At 37.2% G+C, this 21,349-nt stretch overlaps 1 protein-coding gene across 1 annotated transcript in view; it reads left to right on the top strand.

Moving 5' to 3' along the window:
- LOC122805937 (vomeronasal type-2 receptor 1-like) overlaps positions 1-21,349 on the top strand; it is a 167,613-nt gene that overhangs the window by 37,454 nt on the left and 108,810 nt on the right. The window contains exon 3 of the mRNA XM_044076181.1: positions 3,824-4,660. Coding sequence (XP_043932116.1) covers positions 3,824-4,660 — 837 coding nt within the window. The remainder of the gene's footprint in view (positions 1-3,823; positions 4,661-21,349) is intronic.

Here is a 21,349-nt window from a genome sequence, read left to right as displayed (position 1 = left end):
TGCATTTCATTCCCATATCATTTGCTGAAGATCTTGCATACCAACTGAATATAGCAACTTTGTTGATCTGTCCCCACTGACCTGTTTACTAATGTAGTCCATCATAAGTATGAACAGCAGTGGGCTCAGAGTTGTACCCTGATGCACACCCTCTCCCATATAGGCTGCACTAATTCTATCAATGTTTCTGGGACTTTGGAAAACCACAGGACTGCCTAAATTAGCTTTCTTGGGACCTTTTTCGATGTTTCCTCCAAGTCTGTGAATGCCCGGTTGGACTCTTTCCTCACCTCTAGCTTCTTCTCAACTATCTGTCTCACTGCAGATATCAGGTGATTTGTGTTGCATCCTGAGCTGAATCCAAACTGCTTATGTCCAATCTTACTTTCTTCTATTCTGCAAATTCATTTTTCAGTCACCCTCTCCAAGAACGTTCCTGCAGTATGATAGGAATTTGATACCTCTGTACTGCACTGAGTTGTGGGGGTCCTTGTTGTTCTGGCACTAGTATGCTTATTCACCACTCATCTGGGATATACCTTTCTATCCATACTGCTATGAGTAACCTCAGGAGGCATTTCTTCTTTATCTCACCCAGCATCTTGATCCTATCTGCTTTGACCTCAACTTAATATGTTGGTTTCCCCGACTTTATTTTTCTTAGTGCTGTTCTTACTTCTTCTATAGTGGGCTCCTCCTCTTCATTAATGTAGACAGTGTCTGGGGTAAGAGAACTTCTGTGGGGTTTTCTTCATTCAGAAGCTGCTGAAAGTATTTCTTCCATCTGCCTTTGATTTCCTGTGGTCTAGTGAGCAGGTTGTTGCTGGCATCCCTTATGATGGATATCTGACTATCTTCTTTATCTTTCTGTCTTTGTCTTGCAAGCAGATAGAGTTTCTTTGCGCCATATACCAAGTCACTTTCCAGAAGTTGATATAGTACCTCTGATGCCTTGTTCTTTGATATTGCAACTCTTCTCTTAGCCTCTCTGTTAGCCAATATAGCTATCTATCTATAGATAGATAGTTAGATTGATAGACAGCTTGATAGATAGATAGATAGATAGATAGATAGATAGATAGATAGATAGATAGATAGACAGATAAAAAGGTAGATAAGTAGATAGACAGACAGATAGCTAGATAGATAGATAGACAGATGTATAATAAATAGATAGATAGATAGATAGATAGATAGATAGATAGATAGATAGATAGATAGATAGATAGATATATGGATCAAGTGTACAAGCCTGCTGTACACTTTTATTTCTTTTAAACTCAAGAGTAATATTCCCATTTACAGATAATTTGTCTTTGCCAAAAGAGAAGTATATAATGCTATTACATAAATCAATTACATAGAATAACCATTTTCTTCTAGCATTTTCTATAATTTGTTTATATTTACATTGCCAAATGTTGATTCCAGATGAACTGATGAACTGATGGTTCATAAAGTTTTGTTATCTAGGTTAAGCATGTTTCTCTATTATATGCTCATATAAGATATGTGTAGTAATAGCAGAGCGGAAAAATGGAAACTAAGAATTATAGAAAGTTAAATGTTTTATATCACTTTTCAACTCAGATAGTAACATGGATGTAAATAGTTTCAGTGACTTATTCACTAAGGTGATTGGTCTGTAATTTTGATGACTATCATATATCCTTTCCTGAAAATAGGGGTGTTTATTCCCCTAGACCAAGTCTTTAAAAGAGCTTTTTTGATTGATATACATTTTAAAGAGTACTTATAACAATTTGGCTTACTTTTCATGATGTTGAAAATGTGTCCCATTCTTAATCTCACTGGTGCCTATAGCTTTTCCTATTGTTAATCATTTTATAGTTTTTTCAACTTCTTCTACCATAACATTACTATTTTGTCTTTTAATTGCATTTTTTCTAACATTTTCCTAATTTGTAAATTATAGTTTTCTTGAATTTTATTGTATTTTTCCGTAATAAAGCTCTGGTATGTTTCCTCCTCTATATACCAGTCACCTGAGTTTTTCTTTTCTTTTGTTTTCTAAATTTATTATTTCTTTCTGTCATGTCTGCCATATCATAGTATGATATTATATCCAGCGTTGTATTCACTTTTAAGTTTGCATAGCTCTTTTTTTTTATTTTTAATGAATGTGTTAGAATAGCCATTTCATTCCCTGTAATAAGTTGAGTGTACATTTTACTTTTCTCAGGAATGCCACTAGGTGGCACTATATTCCCACTCACTGTATTCGATAACTTTCATTACTTTTTCCCTGCTCCCTGCAGCTGTAAGGCCTGTTGTCCTTTCCCATTGCTTTTTGCACAATTGTCACACCTGTTCAATTCTCCTTGAATTAGACCAAACCTTAACTCATACGTATCATACCTCTGAGCTTGCCAGTATCTTTAAGTGCTCGAGAGTGCCTGCATCACTGATTGTTTTTGTCAATCTCTTCTGCTCCTTCCTCCTTCTCAGCTTTGACCGCTCCGTTTGCCCTTCGGGCGCACTCCATTCCCCAACCCTGCCCCCAATTTCCACCCGCCCCCAGTGCCTATACACTTATAACCCCAAAAACCACACCTTCACTAGCATTCAGCCTATATGGACAATTCCCACCCACCTCCTCGTCCACTAACCCCTCCTGTTTCCAATACTCAGTAACCTCCCCATACCTATTCTTACATCCCCCCATTCTTACTACCAAGGATCACACACCACTTTGCCTTCTGCTAATTCCTTCTCCCCTCTGCACATCCTCACTGCGTACTATAACCTTACACTGCCATGCAAATCAAACCTACACATACTCTACCATTAATATGTCTACCTTTCCTCCTCTACTGCCTACTCTGTCTTACCAGACTACCTGACTTTTCTTACTCCCCTCTCTATCGTACAACTTCAATACATGACTTAAATGAATCTCACCTCTTAACTTATATCTCTCCTCACCTCTATTACTATAATGACTCTCTCCTCTTTACTAGAAAGATTCTTCCTGATATCTGTAATCATCAGCATGGTAAGGCCTTGCTGTGTCTAATAATGGTGTCTGCTAAAAAAAAAAAACAATTATTAGAAAATGGAAATCAAAAACTAAACCAGCTATTCTAGAAGTAGTGAATATTGTAACAGACATCAAACAACTGTAACTGAGATCTATAGAAAAGGGTAGGAGCAAACTACATAGGAAAAATGGGAATTGTAGGAACAATACATACAAAGGAGGAATGAGGTTTAAAAGGCAGCAAGACTTAAAAGAGCTGTGTAATGTTTGACTGAAAAAGACTGGGTAGGTTATATGTGATGTACAACGTTTGCAACTGGGCATGTGTCAGTCTGGATTTAATGTAAAATGCTTCAACTAGAATTGTGTTGCTGTGGTTTGTTTCATTTGCATAAATGTATGATTGCATATGTAGTAAGTGATGGTTTAATAAAGATATTTATTGTTTAAAAAAGGCAGGAACTGAATAATTTATGTAATGTTGCTTAGGTTATATGATGTATAGCAATATATGTGAAGCAAAATGTTTATGTTAATTATAGTGTGATTACTTTCATATGAATGTAAATTTGCCTATGTCGCAAGTTATAATTCAATAAAGGTATTTGGGAAAAAATTGTATTAGCTGAAATTAATTATTCGACAAAATAATTTTGTTGTTTCTGTTATTCAGTCATGAAAACGGATACTTGGCTTTAATACACCTTCCTGGAGAGGAACATTTAAAGAAATATTTAACAAGCTTTCAACATTTAAGCATGGTTTCTTATTATTAATTTATCTGAATTTCTGTGCTTGAAAATTTGTACATTATTCTTACAGATAAGCTTTGGTTCTGCCCTTGCTATGTTCAGTGATAAGATCCAGTTTCCCTCTTTTTTCCGTACTGTTGCTCCGGACATTAATCTGGCTCGTGGCATGGCTAAAATGATGCTTCATTTTGGATGGAACTGGGTAGGAGTCATTGGTGCGGAATATGACCATAATCAAGAGTTTGTCATGGGTTTAAAGAATGAAATTTTGAAGACAGGTGCTTGTATTGAGTTTCTTGAAATTCTTCCCATAGAAAATGTCCACATCAAAGTCCTTCAGATAATTGACAAAATCCAGAAGTCAACAACAAAAATCATCATGAACTATGCAGCTGTGCAGTACGCAATTCCTGTCATTGAAGAGGCTGCCAACCAAAATGTTACAGGAAAGATTTGGATTGCACCCACTTATTGGTCAATTTCTCCAGATCTATCAAAAAAGATCAAAGATGCTCTCAATGGATCGGTAGGATTTGCAATCCATAAGGGGTTAATCCCTGGATTCAAGGAATTCCTTTATAATATTCACCCTAGTAGATTTCCTGATGACCCTTTTGTGAAAATTTTTTGGGAAGAAGCATTTTTTTGCAAGTGGCAAGACAATGAAAATCTACAGTCTTCATCAGCTAAGGCAAGGAGTGATGTATCTCCATGTACAGGAGAGGAGAAACTGGAGACACTGGATACCACAGTGTTTGATGTGAATAATTTCAGATTTACCTATGGTGTTTACAATGCTGTATACTCATTGGCACATGCTTTATATAATCTGCAGAAATGCACACAGAGTGAAGGGCCATTTAACAATGGCAGTTGTGCCAGCCTCAGGAACTTCCAGCCATGGCAGGTGAGATATTGTTACTTTTAATATGTTTTTGGTGAATTATGTACCGACTAATTTGCATGCAAGAATTTCCAAAACATATGTATCATTTCATACTTTGTCAACATTCTTCTGTTTGCATTTAGAGATCATTTTGGCTCTGTCAGAATTTCCTCCTTTTCATCCACTGATTGCCATTTAGTTTCATCCTTTAGTAACTTCTTCATCTAGACTGCAATTCTGGTAATCTGTGTGCTGCGGCTGTCAGTTATATTAAAGACAATTTCAAAGCCTACTCACTTTCCTGTTAAACCTTTTTGTGGACATCATCCATGTTAGAAATAAATAGCTAAATGTTATCTAATATACTTAGAAAGTGAAGAATTATATTTGATCCTATCTTCTTCTTCTTCTTTCAGCTTTTTCCCAGTTAGGGGTCGCCACAGCAGATCACCTGTCCTCTCAGGATTGTCAGTGAAGTTTTACGGTGTCGAGTTGCCAGCCCGGTGCCCAACCTTCCATAGAAGGCACACACATGCACAAACTCATGCCTAGGGCCAATTTAGAGTGTCCAATCCACCTACAGCATGTCTTTGGGATGTGAGAGGAAACTGGAGCACCCGGCGGAAACCTATGCAACCACAGGGAGGACATGCAGACTACACACAGAAGGCACCCCAGCCGAGAGTTGAACCGGAGAACCTCTTGCTGTGAGGCGGCAATGCTAAATGCTGCACCACCATGGCCGCCCAATTATATTTGATCCTATAATTATCCCTTATTTGGGGCAATGTCTAGGAAATGACAGTGTGACTTCTTCTTAAATTGAAAGGAATGCAACCATAAGAAGTGATGGATGTGATAATTCTAATAAGGAATTGTAAACAATAGGTAAGAAAAAAAGGAAGGTATAGCCACAGGCATAGAATATCTCTGACAAGAAAACAAAACTGAATAATGGGACCTCCTTTGCCTTATTTAAAAAAAACATGGAAACAGAAGAAGATTCTCCATATGGTATGAATGTCTTTCTGTGATAAAGAATGAATGACTAGTAGTTGCCCCTGTACTATATATGTTTATCGGTACAACTAATGCAGCAGGCTTCTGTATTAGCTTCCCAAAAGGGTTTCATACTATTTCTTGTAGGCTTAAATCAAGCATTTAATTTAGCCCTCAGTCTTCTCTTGCAGATTGCTTGTTGTATTATATACCTCATTTAATTCTTCATCTTTACTTCAGTTCTCTACTTCATCTATTTTGATATTAGATTTATTGACTTCCTGTCCCCTTTGTGGCTGATGTTTTGGTCATACCTGTACTGACAAATGATTGCCTATTAACGATGGACTGCAATCAGTTATTTTATTCTCCAAGTTCCCTGCATTTCAGTTCATGTAGTCCAGTTTTCTTCCTCTGGTTTGCCTCTTCTTCTGCTAGTAACCCCCACCCCCATTGTTACCTTCCTTTTTATATCACAGTTCTTGCCTCTTGTTGCTCAACTGTAGTCGGCCTCTCCTCCTTAAGCCTTGAGTTACTTTAAAGGGAAATTGTTTTAATGTACTTCTGCACTCCTGTTTTCCTCTATTACTTTCCAGTGTAACTGAGATACAAAATACAAAAATGAGATACAAAATACAAGTGGTTCATCAAAATGCATTGCTCTTCCTCTGCTAACACTTTTATATTCCTCCATCATTTCTTATCATCTTTAATTGCTTAATTCTGTAAAACTTTCAACAGACAGGTGGCACTCTACCCTTAAATTCCACCTAAACGTCTCCTTTATTTGCTTAATTCCTCTTTCTCTTCATTGCAACCCATTCTCCTCCCAAGATTATTTTTCCCATTTAACGTATTACTGCTTAGCTATCTCAGTTTTGAAGCCATTATCTTTAGTGCATCCCTGAGTTACATTCTCCTTCTTCATCCAGTTGAGTGGCAACCACACAATGAATACGTTTCCTTTTCTTGAGTGTTTCTTCCTTCCTATAAAATTATTTTTGCTCTGACATACATAAGAAATCACAATTTAGAAGTTTCTCACTTTTTTGTGGAATTTCTATGCTATTCATTTTCCTCTGTCTATAAAAGCAGTGGGTATTTGATTAAATGTCATAATGGTTTCTTTAAGATCACACTACCCTTCAAATTTTAAGTTTTTTTTGATTGAGAAAAAGCCTAAAGACCAAGGTGTTTGTACCTCTTCATTCTTTCACTTCCACATAGTCATGTGGGTCATAAGACTAATAAGCCTCTGGCCTCACTTTCTGCATATTGACATTTATAGCTTTTTCTCCCCATCCTTCTGCGGCCATAAACCTATTGAGCCTTTGATAATCTGGATTTTTTTTACTGTGCAGTCTTAGAGAAATGTGATATCAGTGAAAGAATGAGAAGGTGAGTGAGGAATCCCTACAGCATATTACTATCTTAGCAAAAACTCTAATTGAAGCACTATTTGTAGCTGAAGAGGAAAGGGTTTATTACAGTGTAAATGACAAAGACCACCCTTGATATTCAAAAGGCTAAATGCCATGCAGAAGCCTTATCTTAGAAGATTTCTATATCATGCTAAGCCTTTCTGATGCAAAGGCCACTCTGATTCTAAGGTTTTTCCCTCAAGGGGACCACAGCACGGAGAGTGGTCATGCGGGTGAAGCCACATGTTAAAGTGGCAGCCCCAGGGAATGCAAATGCTAAGTATTTATTTTACTATTTATTTAACATTTGGTTACTGAGAAAGTTTGACTTGGAATGAGCCAATTTTCAGCTGAGGCCTGGGGATAAATACTCCAGATGCATGTCTAAGTAGCTATGTTCTATCCCCAGGAAATATCTGCAGTTTCCAAATATGTCATCTAAGTAATTTAGAGATACAGATAATTTCTTGGCTGTGTAAAATTTTGTAAGGATGTTTCTTGTTTAAAAAAAAAAGGAGGGCAGGAATTGAATGATGTATGCAATATTGCTTAGGTTATATGATATATAGCAATATATGTGAAGTCTAATATTTGTTAATGTTAGTTTGTTAATACAGTTTGATTACTTTTGTATAAATGTAAATTTGCCTATGTCACAAGTGATAATTAAATAAAGGTGTTTAAAGAATGTGAAATCTGTGAAAATATGGGTTTACTCACAGTGCAGGTAAGTACAGCAGAACAGCAGAGGCATGGGTGTAGGAGTATGTCAGTGGGTCTGTGTGTGTGGACATATGTGGGAATGCCTGAAGAGACATGAATGAGGCTGAAGGGATATGCTTGTGGGGGGAGGGTTGTATGTTTGCCCGGATGGTCACATGGGGGGGGGGTGAGGTATGAAATCTCAAATCTGGAATTGTGCATGTGTGTGTGTGTGTTGGTTTGTATGTGCCAGTGTATGGCTACGTGTTTCTATGAGAGTGACTGAGTTTTGAGGGGCTTATTTGTGGTTGTATGTCTGTGTGAAAACACCTGGGAGTGTGTGCATGCATGTATGGGCATCTGAATGCATATGTGTGTGTGTGTGTGTGTGTGTGTGTGTGTGTGTGTGTGTGTGTGTGTGTGTGTGTGTGTGTGTGTGTGTGTGTGTGTGTGTGTCTTTGTATGTAGAGGGTGCATTTGCTAATGTGATATACAGGCTGATAGGTAGAATACCAGCAAGGTGAAATCTGACAAAACAGTGGTCAACTCAAGAGACATGGTAATGAGCCCATGTTGTTGTTGTTGTTTGTCTTTAGGCTTTTTCCCGGTAAGGGGTTGCCACAGCGGAACTCCGGTCCACTAATGATTGGCAGTAGATTTTTACGAAATGCTGAGGTGCCAGCTCAACGCCTAACCTTCAGTGAAGGCACGCCCATTTGCGCATGCATGTCTTTTGAACGCTACCCAACCGCGGGGAGGACATGCAGACTCCACACAGAAGGCAATCCCAAGCCAAGCCGAGAATCGAACGGGAGAACCTCTTATTGTGAGGTAACAATGCTACCGCCATACCACCGCGGCAGTTAATAAGGTCTTTTTCATTGTGCTGATATCTGTCTCTGAAACACAGATTTTCAATGTTGCTGTAATTGACCAGCCCACACTGGGCAATTAGTGAAGGCAGTGAGCCTTTTTCTGAATCTCAGGGCACAATTTCGAGAGCATCAATGGTAAAAAAAAAAAAAAGTTGCAGACATCCCATCCAGAGATGCTCAATAAATGCAATAATTCTGAGTGCTGCCATTCTAAGAAAATGTAAATTAGAGGATAAGACATTATAATCTCATCTCAAAAGCAAGTAAATTATACACAGGAAATGAACTTTATGCAGATGTACAGACTACAGTGCCTTTTACTAATATATTCTCTACAGGCAGAAGTTAAAAAGACTATAGTAATAAATAAGTCATCCACTAAAATATTATTTGCAAATAAGCATCTTCTTTCACTTAGTAGCCTTAATGGTCTGTGCTTCATTGTGACTGCTAAACTCATAGAATACCATATTTAACTGGTATAATTCCTGTTTGGAGTGCAGTACATTTCAGTGGAAGACAAACTTATCTCATTGTAAATAATATACAATAATGCCTTGTCTTCTTTGTAAGTATTCTACAAATGGGGTGAAGATACATTACTGTTGTCTCTCCTCAGCATTATTCTTTCATGCAATTCTTTCTTCTGCATTCTTACAGCTGGCATCTTTGAATTTTTAGGTTCCCTTATAAAATATTATTTAGGTCAGATATTATTTCCTTTTCTTTTTATGTAGGTAGTTTTGGGTGGAAACATGCCATCTGCTATCTTTGTGTTTACATGTCAAAATGGCTCATTTTGTTTTGCTAATTTTTCCTTAATGGTATAATGCCAGTCTGTTGTTACAGCTCCTTATTTTGTCTCTATGCTTCCCAAGGGTAATGGCTATTGTACCTTCTTCTGCTACTATTCAACATGCATATTACAGCCCATTGATCAGTCACCTTGGTATGCTCATAGCCATTTTACCAATTCACTAAGAAAAGTATTTTTAAAAACTGATTGCATCAATACACTTTTGAAAAAAAGTGTCAAATATTGACATACTGGTAAGGTGTATAATATGGTTCAATTCTCAGCTGGGGTGCCTTCTGTGCGGAGTCTGCATGTCCTCCCTGTGGTCGGGTGGATTTCCCAGCCACATCCCAAAGACATGCAGTAGGTGGACTGGATACTCTAAATTGTCCCTAGGTGTGAGTGTGTGTGCTCTGGAATGTCAACTTGTCACTGTAAAACTCCACTGCCAATCATGAGTGGACTGATGATCCGCTGTAGTGACCCCTAACCAGGAAAAGCCGAAAGAAGAAGAAGTTAAGGGGTATAATATGACAGTTTATTTTTTTGTACTTTGAATCTTAGTTATAAAGGCACATTCTAGCAGATAAAATCTGCCATGTCATTAAAAGATTATCATATCAGGAAGCATTAGACCCATTCAATCTTATCCTTCTTTAAATGTTTTCTACCCTAATACCTGAAGTCTGAATAAAGAGGGATGAACATAAAGCCATGACTTATTGCAATAAATATGATGCTATTATTATCATCATTAATTAGGCATGTCACTCCACTGAAAACTGTTATTCCAAATTACAGGAAATATGAATGACTAAGAAAATCTAAAGTTGTAGGCAGAAATGCAGTATTTGACACTCATTTATTTATGATAAGACTACAAGGTCAAATGAGAAATTCGAAGCAAAGTTATTAGAAGCGCCTGTTTCCCCTAAATCTGTCAGAATTGTGGTTTATTATTGATGTCCATATATGAATAATGTGACACATGCAGGTCTTCTAAACAATCTTGTAGATCTAATAAACTACTGGCAAACTATTTTATTGAGTGACTTTACCAACACTCATATTTAATAGATCATATTTTGAACCTGAATTTGTTGACTCAGCATTACATGCAACTATATCCAGTTAGTTTTGTTTGCTACTAAGAGTCCTAACATGCTTGACATAGAACTAAATAAAGAGATGAGCCTTTTGCTGGATTTAAAAGGAAGAGAGACATTTGATAACTGGATCCATATTCATAGGTTTGAAAGTCAATACTAAGCTAACTGCTTTGAAGGGCCATTTTAAGCTTAGTCAATAACGTGAGATCAGAATCAAACCCTGCATCTTGTGTGTACGAGGTGAGCACCTTAACCATTTATGAAAATCCATACCCCATATTGGAGTAGAAATCAAAGTGAAATTTTCAGGGAGAATAGCACTTCCTAAAATCATATATAGTTTACTTATTCTGAATAAGGAGAAGCTGAAATAATGTGTGTTGTGTTTGTTCACATCATTAACCAGTAACACTCCAGTAAAATTCTATTGTATGCCAAGATTTGACTTTGAACAATGCTTATTTGAATCGTACTGCATTAGAATGAAATGTATGATTGAGTTATTGATGAAAAGAAGCTGTCAAATAAGACTGACAGCCTGAAATGATATGCATGTTTGTATTTAATGTAAAGGAAGAAAGCTGAAGAAAGCTTGGATTCTAGTTATTATTGTGTGCCAGTTAAAATGCACATTGCAAATCTGCAGAAGCAGTCAGAACTTCAGTAAAAAGGTTAGGGTAGCTTATATGATAATAAAAATGTTCAAATTATTATATTAACTCTATGTATCTTAAATATAATGAGGCATAAAAGCTGATATATGCTTGTGGAAGAAGGAACATGTAATAACATTCTCAATAATGCAGCACAATTAGTATAAATCAAATATTGCTTACACATCTGTTTAATGAAACAGAGAACAGAATGTTATAAAAAGTACAGTAAAACTACAATGACTGTTATTAATTTATTAATAAAAAGACTGAATTACATGTTGCTAACCCAGCAAACACTGGTGCCATATCTGCTGGAATAGCTACAAAATTACACTTACGTAGAACAAAACAAGGCTGTTACTAGTGTATATGGGGTCAAAAAATGCCAAATGCACTAACAAAAAAGGCAGTGTTTTACACGTAACTGCAAATGTTCTATTATATAAGTACTGCTCCAATTATGGGCATCACAAATTTGCAATGACGCTTTCATCTATATCAGGAATTTTTTCCCATCAAACAGTGATCAATATTGTTAATTTGAATGGATACAATAGAAACATAAAACTGGAAAGTCCACTTTCCCATCTTTAACTGGCTGTATTAAATGTCTTTGGTTATTGGAGAGAAGCAGTAATTATTTCATGTCTTTTGTTTTCCTCAAGACAAGTAGCAAAAAAGGTATTAAAAACACTAGAGATGCACTATACACCACCTTATTAGAATAAGCAACAACACTGATCAAACATTCTCTTCTTTAAGTAACAGAATCTTAAAAACATTTTATTTCATTACATATTATACAGAAGCACACTTTATATTTAGTTAAGTTTCTTGTGAGTTATAAAATAACAATGGGCTTCACCAGGAATTTAGAGTTTATTTCATACTCTTAATAAGACTTCAAAATAGCTTGTCATTTCTTTCTTTAAAAATGTCAATGCAATTATCATGTTTCCAAATGATCTGGTGTTCTTCATACAGAGGCTTGGAAAGACTATGACACAAGCAAATGAAGCTCTACAGTCTTCCTCTTAGTTTTTTCAGTTTTATAAATCATATGGCAAATCCACAGTACTAATAACTTGCTTCCCTTCCTCAGTCTCCTGTGCAAATAACCAAAATGTATGACTGTTTACTATAACTTTTTGCCCCCATACAAATTGAAAATCAAGCTTCCTTGGTTGTGTGATTCACTGCTGGGTGAGGAAAGTAAAGCTATATATTTTTGTCTGTGATTTGCTGATGGAGTTGCTTTCTGCTTTACCTGCTCCATTTTATTTTCTGTTTTAAGAAATCTGCTTGGCCTGGTGTTTTTGTTCTATTTGAGAGGCAGACACTTAAATTATCTAGACTGCACATTTCACATGTTTTCCGTTGCTTAAATTATCTCTTGAGTGATACTTAAATATACAATTAATTTCTAGGCCTTTGTCTTTTCTAAAAATATTTCAAGCTTGCATAAACGTAAGCACTTCTGGTGATACCCTGCTAGATTTTGCCATCCGCCATCATCTTTGTTGATTTGCTTTTTAAACCTCATGATTTTAAGCTGCTCACCCCTAGTTCAAATTGAGCATAATGAGCTCCTCTCTTTCTGTACAGCTATTCATATCTTGAATTATGTATTTGCCTTTCCTTGTGCTTATATTGAAAAAGTGCATTTTGCCTCATCATTGTCTGTTCTACTGATTTACTTGCTCTATATTCATTTTCTAGGTAGCTGTTGGATAAAATAGTGTATTTTTGCACTCTAGTGAGCACTTGTTTTTACATCAAAGGTCAGTGGATTTTCCATCTAGTACACTGGGAGGTAGCCTGGTATGTTTAGGTTGGGGAAACACTTGAGATTTCTGCATGTAGTTTTATTGGCATGAAGTCCTATTAATCAGCTTATCTTATTTTTAGTGCCTTTATAAATTCTATACAACTGAGTGTCTCTTGGCTCTTTTATCCAACATGAAATACTTTTATTGAATAATCACACTTTAATAAGCTGTTTCAGTTACACTGCTGTATCCATATCTTTATATTTGTTTGTGGTAGCATTTCATATCTTTTAAGTCTGTTTGTGGTAGCATTTCTGTCTGGATGCTCTTTTACTTTGTTTTATATTAGGAGTGCTGGGAATATTCATCTAGTGCATTAGGTATTTACCTTTACCTGGTCTATCTGAGCTGGGAAACACAAAAAAGGGCTCTAAGTACATTTTGCACGACTCTTTTATACTGTGACTGTATTTTAGTAGTTTAAAAAAACTGTGCTGCTGCTTTAGATAGTTAGTTGCACTATATTACATTGTATTTGTTAGCTGTAGCACTGTTTTAGGTAGTTTGCATGGTCTTGTTACACTTGGGCTCCAAACCAGCTATTCTACATTAAGAAGGTGTTTTTCTGCACTCTTGTGGCAGAACTGTGCTGATCTAACCTGTCTGAGTTGAGGATTGTTAGTGAAAGGCTTACCATGTGCTTTCCAAATTGGTAGATAGCTTAACACTTGTTTCTATTTGCTCATATTTCAGCCTCGTGTTTGTGAGTTCCTGTTCTTCACACAAAAGCCTAGAAGTTCAGTTTTTTCCCTAAACAGCTGTTGGTAAAAGCTTTCCAAGCTTTTCTTCTACTCTAGGAGCAACTCACTTGTGCACTGAACAGCATTGCTTTATTTATCCTTAGCCTACACAAAGTATAGACCCTTCTTGTAGTCTCTGTGCTACAAGCATAGTCCTGTCAAATTAACCTAGTCCCTTCCCTAATAAAACAAACAATAAGAGACTGCTATCATGGACAGGCAGTTTTCCATCATCACCCTGGCCAGCCTGATAGACATGGACATTCTGAGGCAATGTAACAATTGTCTTGGAGACAAGACTGTCAAATAAGGACAAATCAAATGCCAAATAGATTGTCAGCACACACACACTTCCCACACTAAATAAGGACACAACACATAAACCCACATATGCAGAGGAACTCACTTGTAACTTACTAAAAGATCAGAGGCCCCCAAATGGAAACCACTTATACACATAACAATGCAAAAAAAAAAACACACACACACACACACACACACACACACACACACACACACACACACACACACACACACACACACACACACACACACACACACACACACACACACACACACACACACATCAGTGTCTCAAAAAATAAGCCCATAAGGCATAACATCACAAAAGCTAATGTATTTGTCATAGGTGACTCCATTGTGAGACACATGGATGTTCCTCTCACCAGGAGTGGGTTACAGTTAGCTGCCTGTCAGGTGCCGAGATCTATAAAATCATTCAAGCACACAAGTCACTCAACCACTAGTACTGGTATGATTTCATCATAGTCCATGTGTGAGACATATCTCACTGGTCTGCATGAGGAGAGACATGACTGAGCTCTCAGATTATGTATCACAGGCATGTATAAGCCTAGCCTTAAGCAGCATTTTACCTTTTCCAAGGATAATGCTACAATGCAAACAAAAACTGATTAACTTCAACAATTGGCTTACCTTCTGGAGTCAGTCCAAGGGGATCCACTATCTGTCAGCCTGAAAAGACATGGTCAACAGGCCATGCTGCTTTGCTAGAGATGGGCTGCACCTCTCTCCTCTAGGCTTTCAGATACTGGCAAAAGCATTAGCCATCCCTATTGTGCCTTTTTAGGCAGTATCAAAATAACCAACCTCCAAACATAACAAAATCATCTCAAGATAAACTCAAGGTACTGCTGCTTAATGCTAGGAGTCCAAACAAGAAACAGCACTCCCTGGAAGCACTTCTTACTTTGGAAGATGCTGACATCTGTGCAGTCACTGAGACATGGTTCAAAGGATGGGAGAGCATCCCAGACATGTAGGGCTACAATGCCTTCCATACATTCAGACCACAAAATGAGCATGAAAGAATCAAAGGCGGCAGTGTATCCATCTCATTAAGGATAAGTACACCTCTGGACTGGTCAAACAGTATGATCCATGTGATCCATGTCCAATTAACTACAGGCAAAACCCCCTACCACATCATAGCTAGCTATAGGTCCTCCACCATGAAACAGGATAAGCATACCACATACCTGGATTTACTGGTATCACTTGCCATACAGCCCAATAACTTACTCATGAGTGATTTTAATTATCCTACCATTGACTATGAAACATACATGACCACAAACATGCTAGCTCAGATGTTCTTTGACTTTATCAATGCAAATACTCTGGAACAGCTAGTCAGCACACCCACAAGAGGCTCAAATGCCTGGACATAGTACTCACTAACATGGGAGAGCATTGCACCCCACACTGTGTGATGTCCTCCCTGGTAAGATCAGACCACAAATCAGTCTCATTCAATGTAATTATAAGACTCGATACCCCATCAAGCTCAAAAATGCTTAAGAATTTTTCAAAGGCAAATTGCTTCCTACTAACTGATGGCATAAGAGGTTTTAAAGCCCCACGAATGCAGATAAGATGGGCTGTTATGCAGAGGGGTACACCAATGCCGTGTATAATCTCTTAAGCAGTTGTATAGAATTTGCTGCACCTGACCATATTAAAACCAGGTCTTGCCAAAAAAACAAGCCACCCTGTGGACCTCTAGTATAAACAGGCTATGCAACAAGAGAAAAAAATTAATATCCAGAAACAAGATGGAAGTGGCTCAGCAGAGGAAGAAATGCCTCTCTAGCTTAAACAAACAAATAAGAGATCCTGTCAAGTACTGCAAAGTTAATTATGAAGTAAAAATAGCCTCCCTAGCTAAGTATAATCACAAGGTATTCTTTAACTACAAATAAAATCTAAAAGGGAATGCTCAGCTATGTGTTGAACTGGTTATGGATATCACCACCCATACTTAGCCGGATATAATAACCAACCTACTAGTTGACAGATATAGAGCAAACTTTACCACCTGTCTCCTCCAGTCATCCCCCAAAGTATCCCTGCCACCATTTCTCAGCCTATTATCTCAAGATACCAGGTCATCTTGGCACTCTCCAAGACCAAAAACACAGCATCAATGGGAACAGACAGCATCCCAGTTTGCCTTTTACACAACTTAAAACATGATCTAGCAGGCCCACTTGGATCCCTTTTTAACCACAGCCTGTGAACTGGCTATGTTCTGGAAGAATGCAAGTCAGCAACAGTAATACCTCTGTACAAAGTGGGACCATCAAACGACCCTGGGATATATAGGCCATAATCTTGACTAGCCTCATCTACAAGGCCATGGAAAGAATCATTATGGACCTTATTAACAAGGACATAGGTAATCTCCAAACTCTGGACCCAACCCAGTTCAGATCTGTTAAAGGTAACACATGCCTGTTAAACATGGTTGACTTCTTTGAGAAAGTCACCAGGGCCTTGGACAAGGCAAAGATGTTGCACACCACCTATCTTGACCTAGCCAAGGTATTTAATACAATCCCCCACTCAGGTAATATAGAGAAACACTCCCATTTGGGAATTAACCCCCTTATTACCAGATGGGTAGCCAACTGTCTCACTGACAGGACATATACTGTCAAAGTGGGTGACTTCACCTCCAGTAAAAGGCCAGTCCCCAGTATAATGGCATTTTACTGTTCAGAATTTAATTTTCAAAAGTGCAAGCAAACTTGGATGGCCTGTGTTTGACCAAGTTCACTGAAAATTGCAAATTGGGAGCAATCACTGAGTCCCCCAACAATGTTAATATACTGCAGGCAGGGTTAACGCAGACAAATGACTAGTGCCAAAGCCACCGATTAAAGCTAAATGCAAAAAAAAAATGCATTATTATTCCTTTTGGAAAAGCTGACATCCCTGCTAATTACATTATAGGCAGCACCTTCCTAAATGTAGACCCAATGGTATGTGATCTGGGTACTAAGGTTGATAGCAATCCAAACTTTGACCATTACATATCCACAGTAGTAAGGAAATCCTACTGTGTGACACATTTTATAAGTAAAGGCATCACATCTAGATCTAAGGAAGTTATAATTCCATTATACTTGGCCTTCATCAGACCAATAAGTGAGTGCAATGTTTCCTTTTGCATGTACTTAACCAGACACCTGCAACAACTGGTGAGACCACAGAGGTTTCTCAGCATGAAATACAGGGTGCACAAAACAAGTCTTATGTGGAAAGACTGAAAGCCCTATCATTGTATTCTGTCTCCTACAGGTTGCTAAAAGGTGACCTTGGCCTAGTTTGCAGGGCAGTCTCAAATCCAGGCCCTGATGGATATATTACACATTCATAAATCAAACTGCATGAGGTGCACTCACTCTAGGAATTTTAACCTAGCCTCTGACATGAACAGGTCATGCTAGGGAGATACATACATCTTCCAGAGACTGCCACTTCTTTGGAACAATACTTCCAATTGATGTGAAACATAACTCTTCGCTAACCCTCTTCAAACACAACCAAGATCAATGGATGGGGTCTGCAAAATCACTCCTGAGGTGGCACCCATGTCTCTACTGGACAGAGGATGTAGGTATTAACTACCATACACCCTTACCTCTGTGAACTTCATTCAACTAACCACTGACAGTTGGGCAGCTCGAGATAAATTATGGCTAGGCTTGTAAGGGCTTCAGGGCCATTAGCCTAGTAACCTTCTATGAACCTATGAACTTTAACACATACATTCCCCTATAATGTATATCCCAAGTTCAGTAGCGAGCTCAATCTATAAATGATATCATCCAGCCAACTTTGGGGATGTTTTTTTCCCTTGCTGGCATCCGGTGTAGTTATTGTAGTCCCCAAACCCCTTGCTGTGTATGGTATTTGTGGCCTATGTCAAAGATGGGACAAGTGGGCTTCTAGGTGAGTGCACCCTTGATGACTATTGTCTAAACAACTTGATAGCTTAATGCCCAATCCAGTGTCATTTCTGCTGTTTGCCAACCCTCCAGCAAGTGTTTGTATTACCATATCATCCCACCTCTCCTAGGATAGGTTCACCATTCCTACCCACACCAGCTCTATTAGATGTCCAAGTGGCCAATCAAACCCAAGCTTCTTAGACTTTATTCAGGTTCTAGTTTTCTACACTGGAAAAGATGCCGCAAAATATATGACTTTTTTCTGTAAAGCATAATCTTACATTAGAGTGAATATTTCTATGACTGTTTCTATTGAACCATTCAGAATTTTATAGTATTCAAGCAACAATTCCTCATAGGGTGGGCAACAGAGGCAAAAAAGTCTTCATTTTGTTCTTGGAATGCCAGTGTTTCCTTATAATGGCACTCCTGCAGGGTATTATTATAGATAAAAAATGACTTCTGAGTGCTTTTCAAATGTTCTAGAATGATTTTTGCTTTCATTTTATAGGCTATCTCTGTATGTTTGAACTGTTCTTGAATAAAATTAGCTCCTTTCTTTCCCTTCATAAAATAAATTAATTTCAATAAAATGTTATAGAGATATGCATCATGTAGAAAAAATATATCTATTTTTGTTTTTATCAACTGTTATACACACACACACACACATGCATACACACTATTTGTATATACTAGATACATGAATAAGAAAAGCTCCATTAGATTTACAAAAAAAAAAAAATACAAAATATACAAAGAATTTACAGAGAAAAAAGAACCAGTTTCTTAACAGTAGAAATAGGGTTGTAGAATCATCCAATGGCTAATACAATCAAGATATATTTTAAATTTTTGTAAGGGTGTCATACAATAATAAACAGACTGCATTTACATACACAGTAATATATTTTTTGCATTTACTGGATAAGGTAGAGAGATGGAAAGTTAGGGGTTGGCGATAGTCTAGAGATCTGAGAGAGAGAGTCAGTCAGTGAACAAGAACAGAGCTAGAAGAAGTTTGGGTGCTGTTCGGGTACCAGACAAATCTTCAAACGCTCAAAATTTTGAACGTTACATGGTGGAGACCAAACGTTCGAAATTTTGAATGTTCGAAGACAGACTTTCAATGGCGCTGTACGGTGCAGATAGGGAGAATTTCCCTTTTCTGCACTGAAGTGCAGTGACGGAGTTGGTATATTTAAGTAGGGGGGGGTGTGGGGGCTGCAGGTGGGCTTGCCCCCCTGCCTATGCTGTTAAAGTGTTTTTTTCTTTTTTTACTTTTTTTATTTGATGTTCGAACATCCAAATGTCGAACGTTTGGTCTTGACCATGTAATGCTCGACATTTTGGATGTTCGAACATTTAACATAGACCCACTGTTTTAGGTTGTGTGTAAGGATAAATGCACAGATGTCCTGTTTAAGTGGGATAGGCAGGGAGTTCCACCGATGAATATAATGAGTTTGCAGCTGTATTATAGAATTTGGAAGTTAGTAGGCACTGATTACCAGAGCAAAGGCAACATGGTGAGGACTAGTGTTTAAGAATGTTTTGTAGATTATCATTTAAGAAAAAGATTTATTTGAAGAATTCTTGTTTAGTGGGAAAATAGGACAGATGTTAAATGTTTATATGATGCCAGGAAAAATATGAAAAAGAAATTGTGCAATTAGTGTTTTCTTTCATATGGGGTTCAAACCCAATGAAAAGAGTGTGCTGTATATGAGTGAAGATGAAGGGGGACTGGGGCTACTAAATCCAGATGTTGATTCTGCTTCTTTAAATTTGTACAAAGTATTAAGAGAATGTTGAAATATATGTACAAACATTTATGGGAAATGACAAAACTGAGAAAAAGAATATGTAAATAAATTTAAAAATTATCTTGAAAAAGTATTAACATGGAAAATAAAAAAAATGATGGAATAGAAAAATATAGAATAATCTGGTATAATAATGTAATGAAACATTATTATAATGTAAATCCATGAGAAAATTTACCAGAAGAGTAATAAAAGCCATTAAAATAAGGAAAAAATAGTGTACTAAGATTGTAGCGTAATAGTATGTCTATGAAGAGTGATAATAAATATGGTACCAGCAAAAGAAAATATAATATGTAAAAGAAAGTTGAAATAGTCTGTTAATTTTGTGGGGAGGAAGTGACAACAGAGCATGGTTTATTGGGGTCTATATTAAGTGATTGAACAGTCCAATGTTTGAACAAATATCAAACCGTCAGAATGTCGAACGGTTCAATGGAGATCTCCGTACAGTGGGGACATGGAAGTTTTCTATTGTCTGCACTGCAGTGCAATCTCGGAGTTGGTATATTTAAGTAGCAGGGGGTGTGGGGAGCGCAGCCCCCCACGTGGGGGGTACAGGAGTGCTTGCCCCCCTGCTAAAAGCATTTTAATGGTTTGGTTGTTTTTTTTTTTTTTTTTTTTTGCTATTCGACATTATTGAGTTTCGATAATTAGGGGTTGATTATTACGTGTTCAAACATTTCATTGTTCAATCACGTGATATAAATGCATTTTCTTGAAGTGTAGGAGGGACAAAACTCTGGAAAAGTTGTGTGAAAATTTTTTTTTTGGAATATTAATGATGTAAATAAACTAGATAAGAATACAATTATGTATGGATATTATTAGAACAAGAAGAATGAATATGTGAGAAGAGTAGATTATAATATATTTTATGTGATAAAGTTTATTGTGATGAAAAACTGAATGAAATTTTCTTTAATAAAAATGGATTTTTGCTGATATATTATGGAAATTTAGATTATGTTTGTGGAAGAAAGAGTGGGGGGGGGACCAGTTATGGAAGAATTTGTTTATGTATTTATTTATTTATTGACATTTGTTAATCGGGTTGGTCCAGCTGGGCCAGGGGCCCGTTTTCAGTGGAGACCTAAGGAGAAAAGCTCCAGTTACAAAACAATTAAGGATTACATAGGTAACAAAAATAGGATGTTACATAACCAAGTTTCACTACAAAACGTATTAGTACAAATTTGAATCAAACATATTTAGATTACCCTAAGAGAATAGTCTCAAAGAAATAAGTATATGAACTTTTTTTTTTGATATATGTACAAAGAAGTTATATATAAGTGATCACACAAGTTATATACAAGTGATCATATTTCTTGCCTATGCTTCCTAGGAAGGTGTAGATGCTTTCAGGAGCTCAGAGAGAAGAAGCACCATTGGATAAAGGGGAACATTAGGTAGGTTCTAAGCAAGGACATGATTTGGTATTGAGAAGATAACATTTGAGTTCCTTTTTAAAGTGTGC

Source organism: Protopterus annectens, chromosome 7.part0 (genome assembly GCF_019279795.1).
Source record: "Protopterus annectens isolate FY-2018-M chromosome 7.part0, PAN1.0, whole genome shotgun sequence".
Classification (NCBI taxonomy): domain Eukaryota; kingdom Metazoa; phylum Chordata; order Ceratodontiformes; family Protopteridae; genus Protopterus; species Protopterus annectens.
This window is presented reverse-complemented; position numbering and strand designations above follow the sequence as displayed.